Consider the following 22411-nt stretch of genomic DNA (forward strand, 5'->3'; position numbering starts at 1 on the left):
CAAATCAATTCAAGTTATTACACTCCAATTACCCACAAAACTTGCTGTAACGTGCGGTTCTGAATGACTGTGTCTCTCTCAGGGTCTCCTGTTACCTGTGGTTTTCTTTTTATTGGGGGGGGTGCTATCTCCTCTCAGATCTCACATCAGTTTGATATCCGCCAAGACAGCAGAAAGTATTGCAACCTCAATTCCCAGGGTGTGCAAGTCATATCTGTCTCTATAATCGACTCATCGACAACGACACAGACCCACTTTTCAAATACTGCTACAGCAGCACGGTACTGATCATGAGAGACAATGATGTCAGGTCCAGTCTGACAAACTCTGAGGAAGAAATGTGACCAATCTGTGCATGAACTTTACACCCTACAGAAGAGCCTTCAGGGTTTAATAATGTGCAGTTTGGGCCGTTCATGCAACAAAGATTATACTCGTGAACAACTATTAAACATTTCCATTGAACTTTAGACTTGTGTTCTATGCATGATAAGACATCTATACACGATATGTGCTTGTATTTTGTCAAATCTTAATGTTTTAATTTAGCATATTTTCCTTGTTGCATGCTGACAGCACCCCACCTTATCTTGCAATCTCTCTAGAGTTTAAACTGCCCGACATCTGATAGGAAAGCAGTTGACGTCTACTCCCTTCCTTCACTGCAAGGTCGAACTCATCATCTCATTGCACTGAGCAGGCAGAGTATAACCGTCAATGCCACCAAACCAAGCTGGGCATGGGGGAAAACTGAGCTCACACTAGACATCAGGCAAGTGGAAAATATAAAGAGCCAGAGGTTTCTTATAGCAAGGGATTGAAACCTCAGATGCTGAAAGACTGGTGTGTAACTGTACCACAGTATGACACAACAGGACTAAAGGCAAGCCATGATTCACTTGGCATTTCCTTACAGGTAGTTTCAATATTAATTCACTTCAAGATGAAAATAGTTTTCTCTATCGCTTCTTTTTTTTTCGTTCTTCGGTAAAAACAGATTTATTCTAACTGCTTTGTTTTCTCTTCGGAGAAATACAGGATCCCATTCACAAAAAAACTGCCATGTGAAGTTGTGGGCTGCAGACTATGAAAAGCAGCAGTATCACTGGCAATAGTTCATTGAAACCCATTGTACTATCACACATATTGCAATGCTCTTACTATAGAACATTTTATTCAGGGCAACTCAGCTCTGAGACTGCTTCAGAGTTGAAAGGTCACCTTCCAGGCGACTGCAGGTAACCCTCACGGCCTGCAGACAAGAAGACAGCCAGTGAAGAATTGAGATCTTAGAGAATGCTTGCTCACATTATAGAAATGGCAGCGTGAAACAAATGATTGCGCTGCTCTGAGTATTCAAACACCTCCACAGCTGTGCAGGCAGCAGCCCAGCGCATGTTGACAGTTGCAGTCATTTCTTCTTCACCCTTCGAGATAAAGAGGATTGCTGCTCAGAGGCTTGTGGGTTTGAGGGGTGGGGGTGGGGGGGGGGCTACAGTTAAAGGTGTTGGAGGGCTTCTGATTCTCAGTGGTTAGAGTGCTAATACAGTAACACAATGCTAATACAGTAACACAATGCTATTACAGTAACAAGGCATGCTGAACCTTGCAGCTTTTCTTATCTTTTGCATTGCAGACAGCAAAATCAGCCTACGCTTAACAATACACTGCTATTCTCATAACAAGACTATTAAGATCCATCTTACTGCAGATTCAAATCAGGGCCTTTCATAACATTGTATATGAGTTGCTTTTAGTTTTTTTTGTTTTGTTTTCCATTTTCAAAGAAAACAGGGTCAAGGTAGAGCATTAATGGAGATTCATTAAAAAAAAAATGTAGGCATTACTAAATAAATCGTGAGAGAGAGAGAAAAGAGGTGTCATCTGCACTTCACAGCGTTTGTTTCCTGTGATTTTTCTGAGCTGTTTCTCCCAGGCTTGGGGCTTCCCCAGTGCACTGTGTTCAGACGCTGGCTCAGCGTATGCGTCTGCAGCAGGTGTCCAGTTTGCTGGTCACACTCGTTTCTTGTTTTCACACTTTAAAGTAGCCTTGCAGCTGAATCACTTTACACGGAAAGAAGAGCTTCCCTCAACGGGAACTCATTTCTCATCACTGTGCTCTCTTGAAATGTTCCTGTGATTCATCTGTGGATACTTGCCTTTAAGAAGCATTTACAGAATGCCAGTCAAGCGTCAGCGCCCCGGATGAGAAGGAAAATTCACTTCCAATCGGCTTTTAAAACACTCACTGCAGAAGTGAATTGCAATTGATTGGTACTCAGTTGTAAAGGTGAGGGAAGGACAGCTTTTCTTGTTTTGAAATCAACATATTAATGAATGAATATTACAGTTTTCCTCTATTTAGATCAATAGACCCCAGTATGCAATAGAAGACATTTATTGGTTCAGTCTACCCTCATCGAGCTGGGGTGCACTGCCATTCGATGTGGATCTTGTGAAGTGGGCAGTTTTGAAAGAAGCACATAATATAAGAAACATGTGGTTCCATTTTTAAAACTGATACCTGGTAATTTAATCAAATTCAGTATCCGGTCTACACATGATCTGATCTCCCTCCAGGGGTCATTCAATTCATTATTGTTTCATTATCATGAACCACAAACAGAGGAAGCAAATATATGTCCCCAGGATTTGGAGCTGGACTGAGCCAATTGCATGCAACAGGTCAAAGGATCCAACTCATCTCCGTGTTCTGGGTGGAAAGCTGATAGCAGGCTTTATCCTGAGGTTCCAGGGGAGGGGGGGTGGGGGGACAGTGGCATGGGACCATGCAGTGCGCTGTGCTCCAACGGGGAGTTTTCATTATTATCTAAATCATCCTTTTCCTGACTTTGAGCTTAGCTAGAGATCCTACAGTAAGTGAACAACCTTCCTCGTTCCAATGAATCATGTGAAAATGTGACCTTTCAACTCTGCCAGCCCCACCTATTTTACATTTACAGCACATAGGCAAAGTTGAAAGGTCACACTGTCACATGATTTGAATTGAACAAGGCAGGCTGTTCAGTGTTCAGGATTCTCGAGATGAGCTCAAAGTAGCTCAAAAGCAGGTAAAGGCACATTTTGAGAAAACATATGATTTAATAACATAACCAGAATGATTAGAAACACCATACAGTAGTGACGGAATAATCAAATCAAATAAATTCAATGACATTCGAAGCTCATTGTTCACTTATTGGAAATCTTGCTTATGTGCAACACTGTGTTCCAAAGCTCCATTTATTTTTCCTTTTCACACAGGGAGCTGGTGGCAATTACAAAAACAGACCACAAGGTGTCAGCAGATGCCAAAGAGCCACAGCAGATGAAGCTGGATCCATGTAAATATACAGCAGAAGGTAAATTACAAAGTGCCAGCCGTCTGTTTACTGTGAGGCACCTGAGAGACTGCTCCGAGATACCCTAGCAATATAAGAGAATAAAACTACCTGAAACATTCACACAGGCTTATATTCACAAAACATGAAGGACTGAGGTGGAAAAACTCTAATCCTCTTGAAAATGAGATGGACAAGCTCTCACAAAGCAGATGTAGGGTCTGCTGGAGAAGCTGTGCATACACTCGACACCTTCTGCTGTGCTGGATGTGCAGGTTGTTGGCTATAGTCCTTATAATTACAAAAGCATTTGAATTGGAAGCCACCGATGCTGCTGTGCTTTGCCAGACTGTAATTGCTTCACTTTATTTTGGCTGTGATGGAACTGGCCCCCAGGGGTCTTTATTATAGGAGCCATTCTGCTTAGCTGCTAGCATTGCTCAAGAAAGCACATGAAACGTCTGACTTGCCAGAAATCAGATTTCAATCCCAGTACCTTCATTATACAGTTCAATCCAAGCCCTGAGCAAGCCCTCATTAGGGCTAGCCTTACCTTGGATTGAGTCAATAAACACAAGATGCTAAAGGAAACGCGACACTGTGAAACCAAGCCGATTGTAAGCATGTTAGTGTAAGGCAGGGGTCTCGAACCCAGGTCCTGGAGAGCTGCAGGGTCTTCTGGTGCTCATTCAGCCGAGCTCTCAGTTACTGAACTGAACCAATCATTGGTTTAATTAGTCCAGATTAAAAGGTGTTCCAGATCTGTAGCCATTGATGATGTAAAGACACCTAGAAAAGCTGCAGGACTCTCCAGGACCAGGGCTGGAGACCCCTGCTGTAAAGTATAGAAATACTACAGCGTGTTTACAATCTGTTCCATGAGGTGAATGTTTAATTATTCAACACAAATAGCTGGGTTCACAGACCCCATTTAGCACTAATCCTGGACTATCCACTGTTACTTTAGGTAAGACTCCCATTGCACAGCAGTTTGATCCATTCCTGGTTTTACTAGTTTAGTAAGACACACCTGAGCTTGCTAACCTGCACACTTTGGCTAATCAAGCACATATTAAAACCTGGAATGGATGAAACTGCTATGCAATAGGAGTCTTATTTCCATCCCTGATGTAGTTCAAGATTAGTGCAAATGGGGGTCTGTGAAACCGGCAGTCACATCTCCAGTGAATGATTTGAATGTGGTTCTGAAATCACACCCCATACCATACCATAATAAATAAGGAGTGCCGTGCGTTTCACTGAAACTCACCTGTAGCTTGTCATCTGATCTTCAGCTGAGTTTATTATGCTGCTGGTAACCTGAAAATCAGGTACAGCAATCATGTCTGTACATCTCTGAGTGGCAGAGACTGTACAGCAGTGTGGCTTCAGTCTACAATTATATATGCTCAAAGCAATTCATGTTATAGCAAAACGGTCGTTAGGAAAAGGAAATAACAAAGTTCCATTGCCCACCCTCCCTCCATATGTCAACATAGTGAAGGATCCTCATGGACATCATATACACATGCTTACATCTCTGAATTGTTAATAGCAGTAAATATCCTTAAAAGACAACACCTTTGAAGTCCACATTTAAAGGCTACACACTATTCAGCTTAAGAGATATATTTTAATTATTGTAAGCCAATGAGACACATATTTAAACACACAAATAACAAATATATTACTTCAGAATGCCACAGCCATATGCATCGTTTCCTTCACGTGTTCACATCAGCAGCCACACAATACTAAGGACAGTAAGCAGCTCTTCATGTCCAGATGCAAGTCACTATTATCCAGAGAGTGAACCAGTACATTCTCCCTCTGTGGCATATCGAATGTTTAAACATACAGTACATGTGGGGTACAGCAAGTAAGACACAATTGTACTGCTAGTTGCCTGGCAATGACATAGCATACCACAAAGGGTCAAATGTGAAGCAGCCAATCATTTTTATATTTATTTTCATTATTCAGAATGCTGTTCCCTTATGTGCCCAGACAAACAATAGTAGACCTGCAAGTTTTGTTTTGTCTTACTGGGCTATAGCTGAACTTGAATAATACATGCATAACCTCCTGCTGCTGCAAGAGGCGGTGCTCATCTTATTAAAATGTAAATAATGATATTGATCTCCCCTATACCCTCAGGAACAGTGTGATACCACCCCTTTATAACCCATACACTGTTATATACATTTGAGCAATACCTCTTTATATGACAATAATATAGTTACTTTACTGAGTCACACGCAATTGAATGTGCAGTACTGGCTTGATCTATGAGTGTGCAGATTAGTAGATTAGTAGTCTGGTAAAAACACGCTTCATAAATTCGATTTATAGATTTAGTGAGTTATAGATGTATGTATAAAACCTTTTTTTTTTTTTTTTTGGTGATGAATAAAGACAAAATAATTTGAAAATAGCCCCAGTTATTAAACTGACCCAGAACCAGCTGGTCATTTGTGAATACAAAAGAACTGCTTCCATATACAGACAAATCGAGCACACCTGTTAAGAACAGAAGCCCTCTTTCCCAAAGACAATTAAAACTACTGTATTTCCACTGGTGTGCAGGAAAATATAACCAGAGATGTTATTAGCTTAAGAAAACAAGGATTAAATACACCTTAGAAAGTACAGTCGTCATTCAATAGTCATTCAGTTCCTGTTGTTACACCAACGTTAGCTATTTGTTCATTTAAAGCAACATTCCTTCCTTGCAACGTGTCCATATATCTGTGGATATTCGTTCTCCACCTGATTTTTATTTGTATTTATGATTTCTTCATTTCTCCATTGAAAACAATGGTTTTCTTTTGAATGGCACTTCAAAATGAGTTTGCAATACTGTGATTTTGTGTTCTTCTGGGTAGAGTATCACTGATAAATCTCTGAAACCGGGATAAACGCTCCGGAGAATTTGAGCTGTTATTTTGGTTTGTTTTTTTCGTTTGTTTTTTCTATCAGTATTTTGGCAAGAATAGCTGGCTGCAGCATTGAGTATTCCAGCTTTTGTGACGCTGTCTCTCAGTTCTATCCTGGCTCACAGTGCCAGCTTGTGAAAAGCAATTGTTCTTCGATTGTGCTCCATGGAGTTGTGCTTTAAAATACTTTGTGATTTTCACACACCTGTATAAAGCTCAGATGCCAGACTGGTTTATGCATGTTCTAATACCAGTAGAGATCCTTCTTCTTTTCTGGTGCTTGGATCACTGAAAAAGAAATATGAATATGAATATGCCATCTACCTGAGCTGAATTCATCGACAAGCAGTATTATTACCCTAAAGAAATAGCAACCAAAGCTTTTACATCACAGCATCACCAGCAATGGCAATGGAACCTCGCCAAAAAGAAACCGCCTGTGCAGTCTAGTACTGTATAGTCTCCTTGAAAGTGTTCCCTGGGCCCACTTCCTTAAATTCCATTTAAAAGGGTTCCAATACCTGAGTTTAGGCTCAGTCCTGTCCCTGCTGCCTCCCTGAAGCGTGCTGGGGGGTGCCCTGCCCAGGAGGGGGGCTGCTCTGGTTCGGAGGCCGTGCCCAGGCTAGTGCTGGCGGTTCCCCTCTCGCTGTGCAGCAGGTTGAGGAAGGAGCTCGTTCCAGGGAGCTCCTGGCCCACGGGGTGGGGGTACACACCCAGTGGGGGCCCGAAGCTGCCGCTGTCCCGCACAGGGAAAGGCCAGGGGCCAGGAGGCTGGCTGGGGGAGCTGTGTAACACCCCCGAGGAGGTGCTGAAGTGAATTCGGGAGGAGGTGGGTGCAGGGTACTGACTGCCAGCCCAGGAGGCACCTGGCAAATCCCACAGCACAGGTGGCGAGGGCTCACCTGAAACACACAACAACACAGTGAAGGAAAGAGAGAGCGAGTGCAGATGAGACACACAACAACACAGAGGAGAGAGAGAGCGAGTGCAGATGAGACACACAACAACACAGTGAAGGAAGGAGAGAGCGAGTGCAGATGAGACACACAACAACACAGAGGAGAGAGAGAGCGAGTGCAGATGAGACACACAACAACACAGAGGAGAGAGAGAGCGAGTGCAGATGAGACACACAACAACACAGAGGAGAGAGAGAGAGCGAGTGCAGATGAGACACACAACAACACAGAGGAGAGAGAGAGCGAGTGCAGATGAGACACACAACAACACAGAGGAGAGAGAGCGAGTGCAGATGAGACACACAACAACACAGAGGAGAGAGAGAGAGCGAGTGCAGATGAGACACACAACAACACAGAGGAGAGAGAGAGAGCGAGTGCAGATGAGACACATAACAACACAGTGAAGGAAGGAGAGAGCGAGTGCAGATGAGACACACAACAACACAGAGGAGAGAGAGAGCGAGTGCAGATGAGACACACAACAACACAGAGGAGAGAAATAGCGAGTGCAGATGAAACAGACACCCAGGCGGGCCATGGGTTTCCTGCTTCAAAACGAATGGCTGAATGGATTTGATGAGAAGTTAGTGAAGGACTACCCTTTATATATATATATATATATATGTTGAGCTTGAAGATCTACACCTGTGGATCTACACTATCCAACACCAGCTGAGTGGTGACCCTCATTTCAGCCTCTTGTTCATTATTGAGATTTGTTGCTAATTGCTTTTATTGTGATGTCAATGCAGCACACAGTTACCATGTGTGTTGGCAGCGCTGGCAGTGGAGGAGACGGCTCTCCATCCCTTGTTCCTGGTGCTCAGGTCCCTGGGTTTTTTGGTTTTGTTGAGGGCTCTGGAGAAGTGCTCGTCCACCACACTGTTGATGTCCCCCTGAAAGTAGGTGAAGAGGACACAGTTGGACTGGCCCTCGCTGTCTGCAGGCTGCTCTATCCTCATCGGGGGGCTTCCACGCTTCCCCTCCATCACAGCGGCTTCTTCACTCCTGCCAACCATCAAACCATCATTAACCCTGGAGGAAACCAACTGTGTAGCAAGGGTCCTGCTGGAGAGTCACTCCACTAGGGTTAACAGGAAGAATTAAAAACTCCCTCCATCGCTTCAACACTAATCTAAAGCATTAGGAAAGACTATAAGGGGCAGCTTTTCTCACCTCTGGTTTAAATAGTTACAGATCCTGCTCTCAGGTGGCTCCTAGATTAAGGAAATACATTGATGGAGAGCAGGGATTCTCGAAATATGAACTCACAAATGACAGTTTAGATGTGTTCTTTTTTGTATTAAATATTGTATTAGTACAGGTATAAAAGTATGAATAATTCTGTTTTTTGTATGCATTCTGAAGACAGATATAGAAGGAGTCAGTGTTTCCCCGGTCTCGTGTATTCCCACGGCAGTTACTCTATCCCAGCAGTTAAAGCACGTTCATTCCTATCGCTGTGCACGTTGTCTGTGCAGATAGACAGAGCCCAGCTGCTCCCGCGCTGCATTGACCGGAGGGTTACTTTGCTTCTATTTCCTTAACCCGTTTCACACTTCATCTACTTAAACCAGGTCTGGACCACTTTAAAAACAAACAGTCAATAATGGCAAATCACAACGACCTTCCATCAATATGGAGAGACTAAACATTAGATACTATTCATTTAGAAGAAAAATATATATAATGCGACTGAGGGAAACGTACTGCAATATCTTTTATAATTATTATTATTATTATTTATTTCTTAGCAGACGCCCTTATCCAGGGCGACTTACAATTGTTACAAGATATCACATTATACATTATAGATAATACACATTATACATTATAGATAAGATTGAGTTGCTTTAGGAGTATGAGTGCTATGGTAAAGCTAACCCTATACACCCTATACACATCTTATCGATTCTGTATTCTCCTTGTGTAAATGACTCCCCTAAAATACAGCTAGCAAGTATACATTCCTGAATGCAAGATCATTTCAAGATAAGCCAGCCATGAAAAACAGGTGCACTCGTACATATAGAAGGCTATTAACAAATGACATGCTGTTTTTAATTACTTGCCTGTGTGAGTTTTCTTCTTTGCTGTGACAGTATTCTTAAACTGTGTGATCTTCGGCAATATTGTAACGCATACTAATCCCCCGATCCCCGTTTCTTCAGCAGTGGAAAAACAAGGGTATAGACGTGAGCAGCTCCTTCTCGTGCGCGCCTCCTCACCTGTAGAATTTCGAGTTCTTCAGGTGCTGTGACGTCACTGAGAAGAGCGATTGCTAATTTGATAAGAGCACTGAGGCTGCGTCCCCTTGCTCTTGCAGCCAATAGGCTTCCCCGCTGAGGTTCGCGTGGAGATACAGGTGTTGCTTCCGTCAGGTATGAACAGAATGCGCCCCGTCAGGTTAGCCTGGTTGTCTGGCTGCAGGGGGTCATTGTTAATAACATGAATAAAGCTTCATCCAGAGCCACGCACACACACACATATCCTGCTGTTATTATTGCTTCAGCAGTCAGAATGTGCATGTAAAGCCAACCACTTCTACAATTCACTACTAAAGCTGTTATAAAAGAAAAAACAGTAAATAGTGTTCTTTTTTAAAAGAAATCTCCACTTACACCTGAAGGGTTGTGCATTGTTTACCTCATCTTAACGACGCTCTTTCCAATTTAGTTTTTATATAACTTTCATATTTACAATACGCAACTATAACTCCTGCTCGTGCTCCGCAGAAATGTGCTCAAACTGGAGTGTAGAGAAAGGCGCCCCCATACTAAATATACTATACCTGCCTGTACCCCGAGGTACTAGATAGGGTTACAGTATATCCATATCGATGTGTTTAATACGCGCATGATAAGCGTACGTTTTCGTAACGTGCTTCATTTATTTAATATGTGTATTTTATAGATAGATATAGATATATAGAGATAGACACAGATAGATAGAGAGAGAGATAGATCGATCGATAGATAGATAGGAGAATGTGAAGGGTCGTTATTTTACTTAAGAAGCCTGTGGTAATTTTTTTATAACTTCCTTACAGATAAAACCAACTGTACTGCAGGACAAGCAATTTTAAGTGCATTAATAGAAATTGCAGGGACACCAGTAATTGAAGAAAATGGTCTGTTGCTTACAGTATGCGAAGTGGCATATTCAAACAACGTTGAAATTAATGGGAAAATAACCCCAGCGTCTAATAAATGAACGTAAAAGGTTCGAGCTCACAAGAGACCAATTACTTACATGGAACCATCGCACCCCAGAGAGCATGTCAATCGATGCCTCATTAGAGATTCTTAAATTCACTCGTTATAAAGCTTCTTTTTTTTTTTTTTGTCAGCCAACCATAAATTGGGTAACTGGGTACTGCAGCTCTGCCTTTTCAGAGTAATTTCTGTAATGAATGTTTTTTTTTTAAAATAGCTGCATTGGTTCAGAGATGTGAAAAGGTACAAATCTATACACAATTTTCATATATTTTGCCTGAAGGTTGTTAGATGTTAAAATGCTCGTCGGTACACATGTACGGTAAAGCAACCTCTACGCTATGCCTGGGGCTTCTCTACAAGGAAGATGGATGGGGCTCTGTCCTGGAGACAAACCAAGCACATTATCTGTATGGAATGAAAGTAACAATTACATGCAATGCAAATCACCAGACAACCAGGTCGGGTACTCTGTTTAGATCTGATTTTATTAAAACAGCTGCTGCTGTACACATTGCAACAAAAACAGAAATACAAAAATCAATGGAAAGCAGACCCCAAGCTGCAGCGCCTCCTCAACCGAGTCTACAGGAAAGCCAGCGATCTCTGAATGTCAAATCCATCGCAACGTCTACACCGCTCTGTCTGTGCGTGTGTGTGTGTTTGTGTGTGTGTGTGTTACACAACAATTAGAGATCAAAAGGCCAGCGACTCAGTGAAAAATTCATCTTCAGGACATACTTACTTTATCTTACAATCGTGAAAAAAAAATGTAAAAAAGACAGTCACATACTTCATACACAAGCTTCGAAAGTGTCCTGTTTTAGGCATGGTACAGCAGGTATAATGGGTTATCTTTTAGTCAATTACTTTGCAAATGCATTCCAGAAACTGTAAAAAGACTGTAAAAAGTCTACTGCACAGACTGTATGGTTATGTGCTGGCTAGTCAGCTCTGGCGAAGTTACCAAACCAAGCAGCAAGACCCCAACGCTCACAGGCCCAGGCACACGACACAATGTCTATTGCATGGACACAGCGGCAGATCTCAGTGCCACTGCCTGTGCATTTACTAAAATCTTCCCCTTTGTGTACCAAGGTTACAATAAACTGCGTCTATAACAGTGGATGTGAATGGGAATTTGCGTTTTTAAAAGTATGCAAAATGCCACAGAGGGCTCGACCTAATGACTTAAACACCAACAGTATCTACCAGATCAATTGATCCGCCCCCCCCCCCCCTGCTGCACACAGAAAAGCGTATTACAACTGACAATCAACATCTGTTTATTATGTATTGGTAAAAAAAATAAAAATAAAATGCAGAAAATCTCGGATTAAAATGAAAAGCAACAAGAAGAAAGACCAGGGACTGCAAAACAACAGCATTTTTTTTCCTTTTACATCAGGGGCTACTGGTACAGCACTTTGTTTTCAGTCCCTTCCTTGTACAAACAGGGTCTCGGATCAGGAATCGCTGATGGTTGCATTACCCCACTCAGCACGGACCACCCAGCTGTTCCAGTGGCTTATACGTCCTCTCGTCTGTTTAAGCTTCATCCACATCCTCCTTCTCATCCTCGCTGTCTGCCAGGCTGCTGTCTGTCGACTCGACTCCAGGATCCTCCGAAACGCTGCTCCCGTTCCCCTGGGCCACCTCCTCTTCCTCCACAGGCCCCCCAGGCTCAGGGCTCCTTGCTGGGGACTCTTCCGTGTTCTCTGTTGGGGGCTGGGGCCCATCTTCCTTGGGGGGCCCCTCCCCTTTGGGGGCCTCTTTCTCCACAGACACAGCCGAGTTGTCCCCCAGGAACGAGGACCATCCTTTCAGTCTCTCGTCCCGCTCCCTCGACGTCTCCTCAATCTGCGCAGAGAGGACATAAGAGATCATGCCAAACTACTATGAGAGTCCTGCATTTCCTCTCTCTCTGCATGTAGGCGTGTCTCAACAGGTACAAAGCTGTACATGTCTGGGCACACTCAGACCCTCAGCTTACAGTTAAAACATAAAAAACAGCAACTGAAAAAACATTTTTAAATGTATTCGAGTATTATTTTACACGGATCTGTACATTTCACAATATTTCAAACAGGTTTATAGCTCATCACTGGAAGTGTTTTTGTTGAGCGGTTCTGTTCTGTATTGGAAAGCCGAAATGTTTGCTCTGTGTGAATGCAAGCTTACAGCACATGAAGGAGAGTGACGTAAGAGACAGGGAACTTTAAAAGTGCATGAAAACATTAACAGGAGAGGAACACGACTCCTACTTTACCTGGTAATCCGTCTTCCCATCCCACAATTCTGCAGACAGCTTTCGTCCCCCGAACCAGCGACCATTTAGAGCCAGCTGGCAGACATCCGCCTCCTCAGGCTCTTTGAAAGCTACTGAAGCCACTCCGTCCGGGTGCCTCTGAGACCACAAACCAGGGGGGGTGTTAAAGTAGCGCAGGGGTCAGGGGCGGGAGTTAAGGGGCTACACAAAACTAAAACCACTGTTATTGGGCTGGGAAATGGGTCAGACAGATATACATATGAATGTGGCTCTGGGGATGCAGGTACAGAATAGAAAATAAAATATAGGACAGGGATAGAAATAAGACTCTTGTTGCACAGCATTTTTATTTATTCCTGGAGTTACTGAGAATTTAATAAGACACACCTGAGCTTGTTACCTGTGCACTGTGGCTAATCAGTTTTAAAACCTGGAATAGGGGAAGCTGCTATGCAATAGGAGTCTTATTACCATCCCTGTAATATAATACTGCCCACAATGGAAAATCAGACCCAATCAGCCTCCATACTCACATCGAAAATGAGGACTTTCTTGACTTGGCCAAACTTCTCGCACTCTGTCCTCAGGTCCTCTCCGATCTCATTCAGCACCAGCGGATCCTCCTGTGAAACACACAAGCATTCGGACTCTGATCATCCGTCTGCCTCACCCCCTCAATGAACCAAGCCTGCCCCGCTGGGAGCACGACCCAAAAAAACACTGACAGTGACAGACAAGTGGACCCCGAGTTCAACTAAACCTAACAGGACCATTTCCACTGGTCTGGAATCCGTGGGATAAAGGGTTTAAGAGAGCAGTGCCATGTGTGAAAACAGCAACACAGTCTATTGAGGAGGAGTTTTACAAATGAGCTGCTGGCATTTCAGCAGGAAACAATAAATGTAGTAAACACCCTCCAACACCACCCACAAAGTCGGGGATTTTATTTTATTGGTATGTATTGCCCACATTTTGTTCTTCCTCCATAACATATAGAACACATAATAAATGGTTGGGTTTTTACTGTAACTGCCATAGAAAAAACGTGCTACTGCATCGTAAAACTGGATACTTCTTTACATGAGAGAGCAAGTCACGAGACACTAACACATTCCCTGCAGAACAGGACTGCAGGAGATCACTCAGAAACTGATCCTGTGTCCACTGAAGACCACCTGGGGCCCGTCCCAGGCTGATGCAGTTAATACTCTAGTGACATTTCCTACCGTATAGAATGTATCACCATCACGTATTGAAACTGTCAATGAAGCGAATAGCAATCACATGGGTTCAAGTTGCGTTGATTGTGCAATATTTAGATTGCGTGGTTAGAAGAGCTCAAACAAGGAAGGTAGAAATTGTGCAACACTGGGGTCTTAGACCTAGCTGTAACTTGTTTGGACTGGCAGGCATCTGACTCAGGTGCAGATCTAAACATCTGAAAGCCCTTGTATTCAAGTACCATATTTTAAAGTCCTTGATGTTACTGAGCACTGCTCTTAGATAAACTAATTGCACACAGGTGCTTTAGTTCCATTATCTGCAGAGCGGACCTCAAAATACAAGCGGGCTTGATCAAGTGTTTGTTCTAAGAGAACCTGCTTGAAACGGACAAACATGATGGGAACAGAGAAAGAATAACATACAGCATCCGCACACAGTTCATGCAGGGGCCAGCTACTAATAACATAATGCATCAACATGAGATACTGTAAGATGGGCTTGAAAAGCAATGCAGTATTACAAACTGGGGGACGATGAATTCTGATTCATTTCTAAAACATGCAAACCCATCACAAGAAGCGATTCATTTCAACACAACCTGTAGTTTATGAATGACAGCAACATCATAGTTGAACAACTATACAATAAAAACGATTGGATTTATATTAAAATGATTTCTATTATACACCATTCGATTAGAACGATACACTGCTGTATAAACGAGACACTCAGGCGAACACAAATATTTTTGATTATGGTCAAATCGAGCAGGGAAGATTCATTCTGCTGTTATAATTTTTTCCAATACAAACTATTCATAGCAATTTCAATTTAACATAGGAATGCAGCTCAAATTTCAGTCCAGCTATTTTAGTAGAACGCACTGCATGTACCAGAGTCCTTGAAACTGACACGATCTCCCTTCCAGTTTGAAATTAAATACACCTTCATTTAACTGTCAGTATAAACTCCTCAAAACTGGTCTCGTTGATCAACAATCATTAAGAGCTTAAAACACCGGTACAACTACAAAGTGATTTTATACTTCATTAAAAACACACAACTGCAGGCCTCGAAACTGTAATTCAAATTAAAATGCTGTAATTGAACTCGTCTGCTGGGTAAAGTTCCCCTGAACTAAAGAACGAAACGCAGTGTCTGTATAAATTCTGACACACCTCAAATTCCACAGTCATACCGCACACGAGGCCAGCCAGTTCTGCTGGATTTTACTCAAGTGATTAAAAAAAAAAAAAAAGAAAGCAAAGGTGTTGATTTAAGTGACTCATAAGTGCGGTACGAATGTGGTTTCAGGCAGACAGTTAATAAATGACAGCACCATGAAGTGGAGGAGGGAGTGGGGATGCACAGAGCCCTGTTTTCAAGGGCATGAGTACTAAATGTAGAAAGTGAAACAGAGCAAGTGCCTTGAGACAGCAGATCTTCCAAGCAATGTGGGTGACAGAGAAGCAGCAGACTTCACTCATTCACACCATGCGTTACACAACCAGGCAATCGTTACTTTGTATAAAGCAGACATTTATTTTACACAGTTAAGGATTCTAGTTTAGGCACTGCGTGTTTTAATATACAGGGTGGTATCTGTACTTCAGTCATTTATTAACTCCTTATTTTTTTTGAAAGATAAAAAAATTCACAAGAAATGTACAAAACTGATAAATAAACAACGTGAGGTGGTTTAAGATATCTACATAACTTTTAATCTGTTTGATAAAACTTTTAAATACTAGTTTTGTAAATAAATAATTATGAGCAAACATATTTTAAGACAATTATTTCTCTTTTTTTTCATTTTTCTCCCACTTTGGAATGCCCAATTGTTATTATTTTCCTCCTTCACCGCGGCGACTCCCCACACAGCTCAGGGACCCGAGGCTCAGTGGGTGTCCTCCGATCCCACGAGCCAATCAGAGTCTTTTTACAGCCAGGAACTCGAGAGCGGACGTCCGCAGGCTACCGGCCTCTGGAGGCCAAGGACCAGCCCAGCAAATCTCCGCCCCCATGCTCACTCTGTGCCTGGCCTGTAGGGGTCGCCGCAGAGCAGTGAGGAGAAAGAGTCTAAACAGAATCCCACCTCGCCAACGCCAATGCGGCGCCCCCCTGCAGTCCCCAGAGAAGACCGGCTGCCTCGCACAACCACGATTTGAACCTGTGATTTCTGTTTGCATGACTGTACCCTACACGTCACATAGGATCCCATCGCCAAAGATCATGACGTATTTAATAAGCGCACAGCTGCGCCCGGTAGTCCTGTCTGGAACGGTGGCGATACTGAGCCTACCTCAAAGTCCTTGGGATGGAACATGTTCCTGATGATAAGAACCCGCTCGTGCCTCAGTCGAGCCTCGCCTGGCTTCTTCTCTGGCTTCCAGTCCAGCTGCCTGGGAGTGGGGAGAAATGTTAAATATACTGACATACGCAACACAAGCCTGCCGCGTTACTGAGACAGGAGAGGAGATGAAACTGGCCTCCCCTTGTGCGGCACCCGCTCTCGTTTTTTCAAGACCCACTTGCCCTTTGCGGTTGCTTCCAGTCTCTCCCAGTAAAACTGCTTTGTAATGGTGGAACTGTATGAAAGGCCATCCCTGCACCGCATTATATTTCAATACCAGTTGTGATGTGGACCACCAAGAACTGGGCTGAGAAAACCCAACCCAGAGAGTGAAGGACGTCCACCCACCCCACCTACTCAAACTCAACAGCTGCAGTTTTAAAAGCATACTTCTGTTGCCTCAGGAGCCTCTTGCGGTAGTCTTTGTTCTTCTTCTTCTTCTTGCTGGAGTCGTACTGGCCCTTGAGCTCGAAATGCGCTGCCTCCACGTGCAGCCTGTACCCCCGGATCTCAGACTCATCGATCAGCTTCTCCGCCAGCTCCACCGACTCCTTCTACAGAACAACCAGGGCACGGAGCCAGCAATCAGAGGGTTTGCAGGGGTAACAGCGGGGCTGGAAATAAGACTCCCATTGCACAGCACTATGATCCATTCCTGGTTTTGCTGTGTGTTTAATAAGACCCCCCAGCTTGGGTGGGTAATCAAGCTCATATTAAAACCTGGAATGGGTGACACTGCTATGTAATGGGAGTCTTATTTCCCATCCCTGAATAAGCAATGCCATTTTTTCCTCTTTTCAATTCCTTTTTTAAAATGATTTCCCAATTCCAATTCCTTTGCAGGAATTGATATTTTAGTATAATTGTTGTGATTGTTCAACCGTTTCATTTGAAGCCAGTGTATCTGACTAACAGTGACTTCAATCGTTGCCACACGTCAGGACACCAAAACTCTGGATCCACTGAAATTCAACATCCCAGGGCTCCCTTCTATGACAGCTGGGGAGCTAAAGACAGCATGGGCTTTAGCTCTGATGGGATCTGGAACTTCAGTCTTTCAATAACTGTGTAACTGACTGTGCCAGCACACAAGATCAAGCCGGTTACTGACCTTGAGATAACAACACAGCCCGTCTCCCTTCTGGTTCCCTTGGTTATCCCTGTAGAGCTTCACTTTATACTCCTCTGTGATGGGGTCTCGCATGATAATCCCACACTTGGACATGACCTCCACAAACTCATCAGGGGTGATATCCAGCGGTAAGCCTGACAGAGAAACAGCCAGTCAGAACGAGAAAGAGAGAGAGAGAGATGAAGGACAGAGAGACAGGCAGGCAAACAGAATCACTTAGAAAGAACAGCAGACCAAAACACAAAGACAGAGGTGTCAAACCTGCCATTCAGATACATTCATAAGGTTGTTTCTACAGAAAAAAAAAAAATAAATCACTAGTCTTAGCGAGTCTACTGTATTGTGTAACAGTCACATACTGCAATACAGATAAGACTTTATGTGGCACTATATACAGTAATAGCTGTTATTAAAGCTACCTGAATTAAGCGGTCATCTGATTTTACCAGCCAGACTTTGAATTTCTCTGCTGTCTAGGCCCGTGACTCCCTGTGGTGCCCAGTTGTATGTGTCTAGCTGTCTAGGCTCATCACAGATCTGACTTGGTATTACTGGCAGCGAGGCCAGTGATCTCGCTTACCCGACACGTAGACATTTGTGTTTTTCCCTTCGTCCACATCAAACCAACCTGCAAAACAAAGCAGCTTTTAATAATCATACACAGTAAAAATAATAAGTAATTAAAAAGCAGCATTCTTGTTGTCACTAAAGATTTCAGCCGAGTATCCACACTCAGGATAACTGCAGCTCCATACTCTTTGCTGCATATCCAGCACTGGACTGTGGCGAGTGACGAGAGGTGCCTGACTTTACTGTAAAGATTAAAAGGAAAGCAGAGCTCCTCACCAGGATCGCATTTCCGCTTCTCTCCTTTCTGTTTGCCCTCTTTAGCCTGTGAAGCCTCAGCGCCATCTGCTGGTGGTTTCTTGGCATCCCCACCCTGGGTAGCAGGGCCCGGCTGATCAGCCGAGGCAGGCGTGCTCTCAGACTCCTCCGTATTGAAGCCATAGTTGGCATGATAAGCTGCCAGAAAGTCTTCTGTTAACTGCAGGGTGAGATTTGAAGCAAGACTGCAAAAGCCTGAAGCACCATAATGTTCACTCACGTTATAGTCAACAGGGATGGAAATAAGACTCCCACTGCACAGCAGTTTGATCCATTCCTGGTTTTACTATGTGTTTAATAAGACCCCCAGCTTGCTACTGATGCACTGTGGGTAATCAAGCACATATTAAAACCTGGAATTGGTGAAACTGCTACGCAATAGGAGTCTTATTGCCATCCCTGAGTCAAGTAAAAATGTGCAAGGGACGACTGTGAAGCCCTATGGTGGATAGTTCAGTATGATCCCTTAAACAGGACCAATAAAATGAGACACAGTAAAGCTACTGACATTAGGGGCCAGATAGCTGCAGAAACACCTTTCAACTATTATAAAAATCACTCAGAGCACCCCTTTCAATCCCGCATTATCTTCCATGATTGTTTTTTTCCCGCATTCTCTATGGTGGTTTATATGAACTGGATGCATGCGCTGGATACTGAGACATGTCCAAGAGCTCTGGTCATATACACACCTTCGGGAACCATGCCCTCTTTTCGTGGTCCCAGTCATACACCGTCCCGTCTTCAGGATCCACGTAGGTGTTGGGGTCCTCTCCGCCCCCCTCCTCCCGGCTCCCCCCGTACAGCTGCTGCAATCGCAGCTGCTCGTGGAATTCGTTGTTTCCATCAGATTTGCCGCTCATCTATCCGTGGACCAAACAACACACATGGGGGGGGGGAGGAGGCGTGTTTATTTAACTGATGCAACAGGGACGGCCGTTCCCCTTGCTAGCTGCTCGTCTACACTGTCCAAAAAGCTTAAGGGGTCTTGAAATCGTCTTTGTTTTGCATTATTATTAACACCTGGTTCTCCTGACGAAGAGGACGATCACACCTCGCATGTACGCCTTTTTTAATCGCTAGTTATATCTGCAGTATTTGGGGGATGCGTTTTAAATTGTTGCGGGGTACAACAACTTTAAATGCACGTATAACTACCTAACACCTTGCACAGTCTTTACTGACAACCATATATTCAACATTGAAAATACGATGATCCGAAATGGGCAGCGAAGATACACGTACCGTAAACTGTAACTTACTTAATGAATATATGACAGCTATTTGTTTAACTACCTCGATATACTCGTTAATATTAACCAACAGACAATACAAAACATTTGCAATAAACACAACTCGATTAATATGAGGGGAAAACTAGTGTCAAAACCTGACAGTAAAATGCACAAAACCGTTGTATACAAAGTAAATAACACCGTACAAATACACACAACATTGTGATTTACAACACACTGTCGCAAACGGATTATACTGACAATGTTCCCATCTTGCACAGTCAACTATTTACTACTATTAGTGTCTTAATTACCTCAGAGTTTGAAAGAAAAACTTGGACTTACATTCACTGACGAGCAAGGAACACGCGGAAATACTTCCGAGGTCGTAGGGAGGAACTTCCTGTACTGTAGTCTGTAGACACCACATGGTTACAGAGGCTGGCTAGCTAGCTGAATGACAAGGATTATGTGGTAAATAACGGAAACGGGTCAGAGTGGCAATTGCTAGAAGCTGTTTTTTATTTAATTTTCTTGTTTATCCAAGACAGTTTTACATTGGGAGGAGGCACTTTTGAGAAACCCTAAATTAGTTTCATAAAAATGAAAGAACTCATGTGATTAGCATATCTTCAAGGGTCTGTAGTAGATCAGATGCTCCACACGGTGGCAGCACAGTCCTTTTGGTAAATAGGCACTCAAAGTGACTCTATTGTACACCTAAAATAACGTTCCCTACGTGCGGATTGAACTAACAGAAGTGTGTGCTACATATGGATCAGGCCATTCTCTGTGAGCCCGTAATAAATGCATCAGTACAAGGAGAATACATAACCAAATACCCAATCTTGTTTTCACATTGACACTGAAAACTAATTTAGGTGTTTATGTGTCTGTGCTGTTAATTGAAACTCAACTCAACCAACGCAAAACTGCACGCCTGCTATGTGTATAAATCACTGATAAATGTAGCAGTAAACTCTGGAGGGGTTGAAAGAGCATTGCGGAATTGTTATATTATTTACGCACTCTGTTTATAATAAATGCACATGCTTTTCAGAGTGGATGCTCATGCATTGTTGTGAAATAGGATAGCACTTTCTGTCCAGTAAATGACTGGATTGATTTTCAATGACTCACTGCCTTTGAGTTATCGATATGAAGGGACTATAACTGAAGCTCACGAGCCAGTGCCGCAGTACACTGGCTCGTGAGCTTCAGCAATTCTGCAAGCCGGAATTCTCCAATCAAAGTTAATGCGACCTTTAATATGAATTTGCACGAGCAGAACATTACCGGGTTCCATTTGCCTCGGGGCAATCAAGTCTTTTTTTATTTGTAATTTATTTTAAAAAAATGTTCCCCCAAAAGCGATTGAGATAAATTGAAAGATAAATGTTCCATATAAACGAGCCTGTCGATGAAACCCAGCAGCATAGCAACAAGCTGCATGCTTACAGATGCTCATCCGATTATTGGATTGAGTTACAAGGAGTGGATCCAATTAAGAAGGACGGCATCGCTACCAGCCTGCATCTCTTAAACCAGGGGTAGCGACGGAGGTCAATTCAATAGTGAAGGGTCTGGTTGCAATAAAGTCCTGCGATGGAATGAATTGGAAGGGCCAAGAAAGCTGCCTGCGACACAGCCTATTGCAATGCAGACTTGTGATTTAACTTTTTTGTTTTGTGTTGTTAGTTAAGGCTAGATGGGGAGTCATTTCTGCTGTTATTTAGAGGTATACGAACGTGGTCAAACAGTTGGTTATATTTTAACGGGTGTGCTTTGAATGGGTTAAGTCAGAGAAGGAAGGCAAGCACTCGTGAGGAGAAGAGTACACAACTGCACATTGCTTCATTAAACTCAGCCGTGCGCAAACAGTATTGACTGTTCAATCCAGTCTAATCCATCTGGACAGAGCTATGACAGAGACAGGTATATTTTACTGTATGGCTTTTCTCTGTGTACGATGCAGTGGGGTGTAGCCATGGATGTCCTATCCATTCATGAATATGTATGTGTCGGACTCTAGTTATCTCATTGGGATCCCACTGCAGCTGCTGTTGACCTAATTCATAAAAAAAAGAAAACGCTAAAAGAAAAAAAAAGTGCGCATTTTCTGTCACACCGTACTAATTTCATACAGCGTCGTTCATGCATCCCAGGACGCTTTACAAAATCGATTCTACAAAACTAACCAAAAGCCTCGTCAAAAAGGCAAGTCTTAGCCTAAACTTAGAAATGTCTCTGCATACTTAATTAAACTGTGATGAGAATTCTATCCTACAGCAATATATTATATTGTATAGATATGTACACTATCGGCAGTGTTAAACAGAAAAAAATAAACGCTCTCTTATTTTCTGATTTGCTTTTATTACAGTACCTGTATTAATGTATTTCCAATGCAGACAAAAAAAAACAACTGCAAAAATACCAGCAACTTAGAATGGGAAAAGAACAGCATTTTGTATGAAAAAAAATCACTTATTCTAGTTAAAAAATGTAAAGCACAACATAGTATAAAGCAGGTTTGAGAATGAAAGAGAGCCAGTTCTCTCCTTGGGTTTGGTTGCTCCATAATTTAAGCAGGGCATCTTTCAGAGCTGGAATACTGCTGGGGGGGGGGGGGGGGGGGGGGGTTTACAAGCACATCAAACCCTAACAAGACATTTCTTGTTTCTCGGATTTCGCACTGCGGTGATTTCACTCCTTCATCTCTGTATCTCGCTCTGTACCACTCAGTTAAACATCGTGCCACTGCAGCAGAAGCAGTCTAATCCAGGACTGAATGCACTTTATCATGGGGAACTGCCTTCAATTAGGAGGAATAATCACTGTGCTTTGTGTGGTCGCAAG

The 22411-nt window shown here is 43.0% G+C and overlaps 2 protein-coding genes across 3 annotated transcripts; both read right to left on the reverse strand.

The window, feature by feature from the left end:
- Positions 1-5718: 5718 nt before the first annotated feature.
- Positions 5719-9497, reverse strand: LOC117963313 (transcription cofactor vestigial-like protein 1). The gene is made up of 4 exons (XM_058989428.1): positions 9312-9497; positions 8003-8247; positions 6799-7179; positions 5719-6565 (listed from the first exon to the last, which is right to left on the reverse strand). The coding sequence occupies exons 2-4, from the start codon at positions 8226-8228 to the stop codon at positions 6522-6524; spliced, it is 651 nt and encodes a 216-aa protein (XP_058845411.1). The 5' UTR covers positions 8229-8247; positions 9312-9497; the 3' UTR covers positions 5719-6521.
- Positions 9498-10923: 1426 nt separating this feature from the next.
- Positions 10924-19980, reverse strand: LOC117411817 (HIV Tat-specific factor 1 homolog). Of its 2 annotated transcripts, none has more exons than XM_034019590.3 (10): positions 19898-19980; positions 19010-19180; positions 18279-18477; positions 18013-18060; positions 17412-17566; positions 16691-16854; positions 16250-16349; positions 13257-13346; positions 12724-12861; positions 10924-12314 (listed from the first exon to the last, which is right to left on the reverse strand). In XM_034019590.3, the coding sequence occupies exons 2-10, from the start codon at positions 19178-19180 to the stop codon at positions 12003-12005; spliced, it is 1377 nt and encodes a 458-aa protein (XP_033875481.1). In that variant the 5' UTR covers positions 19898-19980; the 3' UTR covers positions 10924-12002. The 2 variants fall into 2 exon arrangements, with proteins under 2 accessions (XP_033875481.1, XP_033875482.1); XM_034019591.3 differs by having other exon boundaries at positions 19867-19911.
- Between the last annotated feature and the right edge of the window lie 2431 nt (positions 19981-22411).

The sequence above is a fragment of the Acipenser ruthenus genome, chromosome 16 (genome assembly GCF_902713425.1).
Source record: "Acipenser ruthenus chromosome 16, fAciRut3.2 maternal haplotype, whole genome shotgun sequence".
Classification (NCBI taxonomy): Eukaryota; Metazoa; Chordata; class Actinopteri; order Acipenseriformes; family Acipenseridae; genus Acipenser; species Acipenser ruthenus.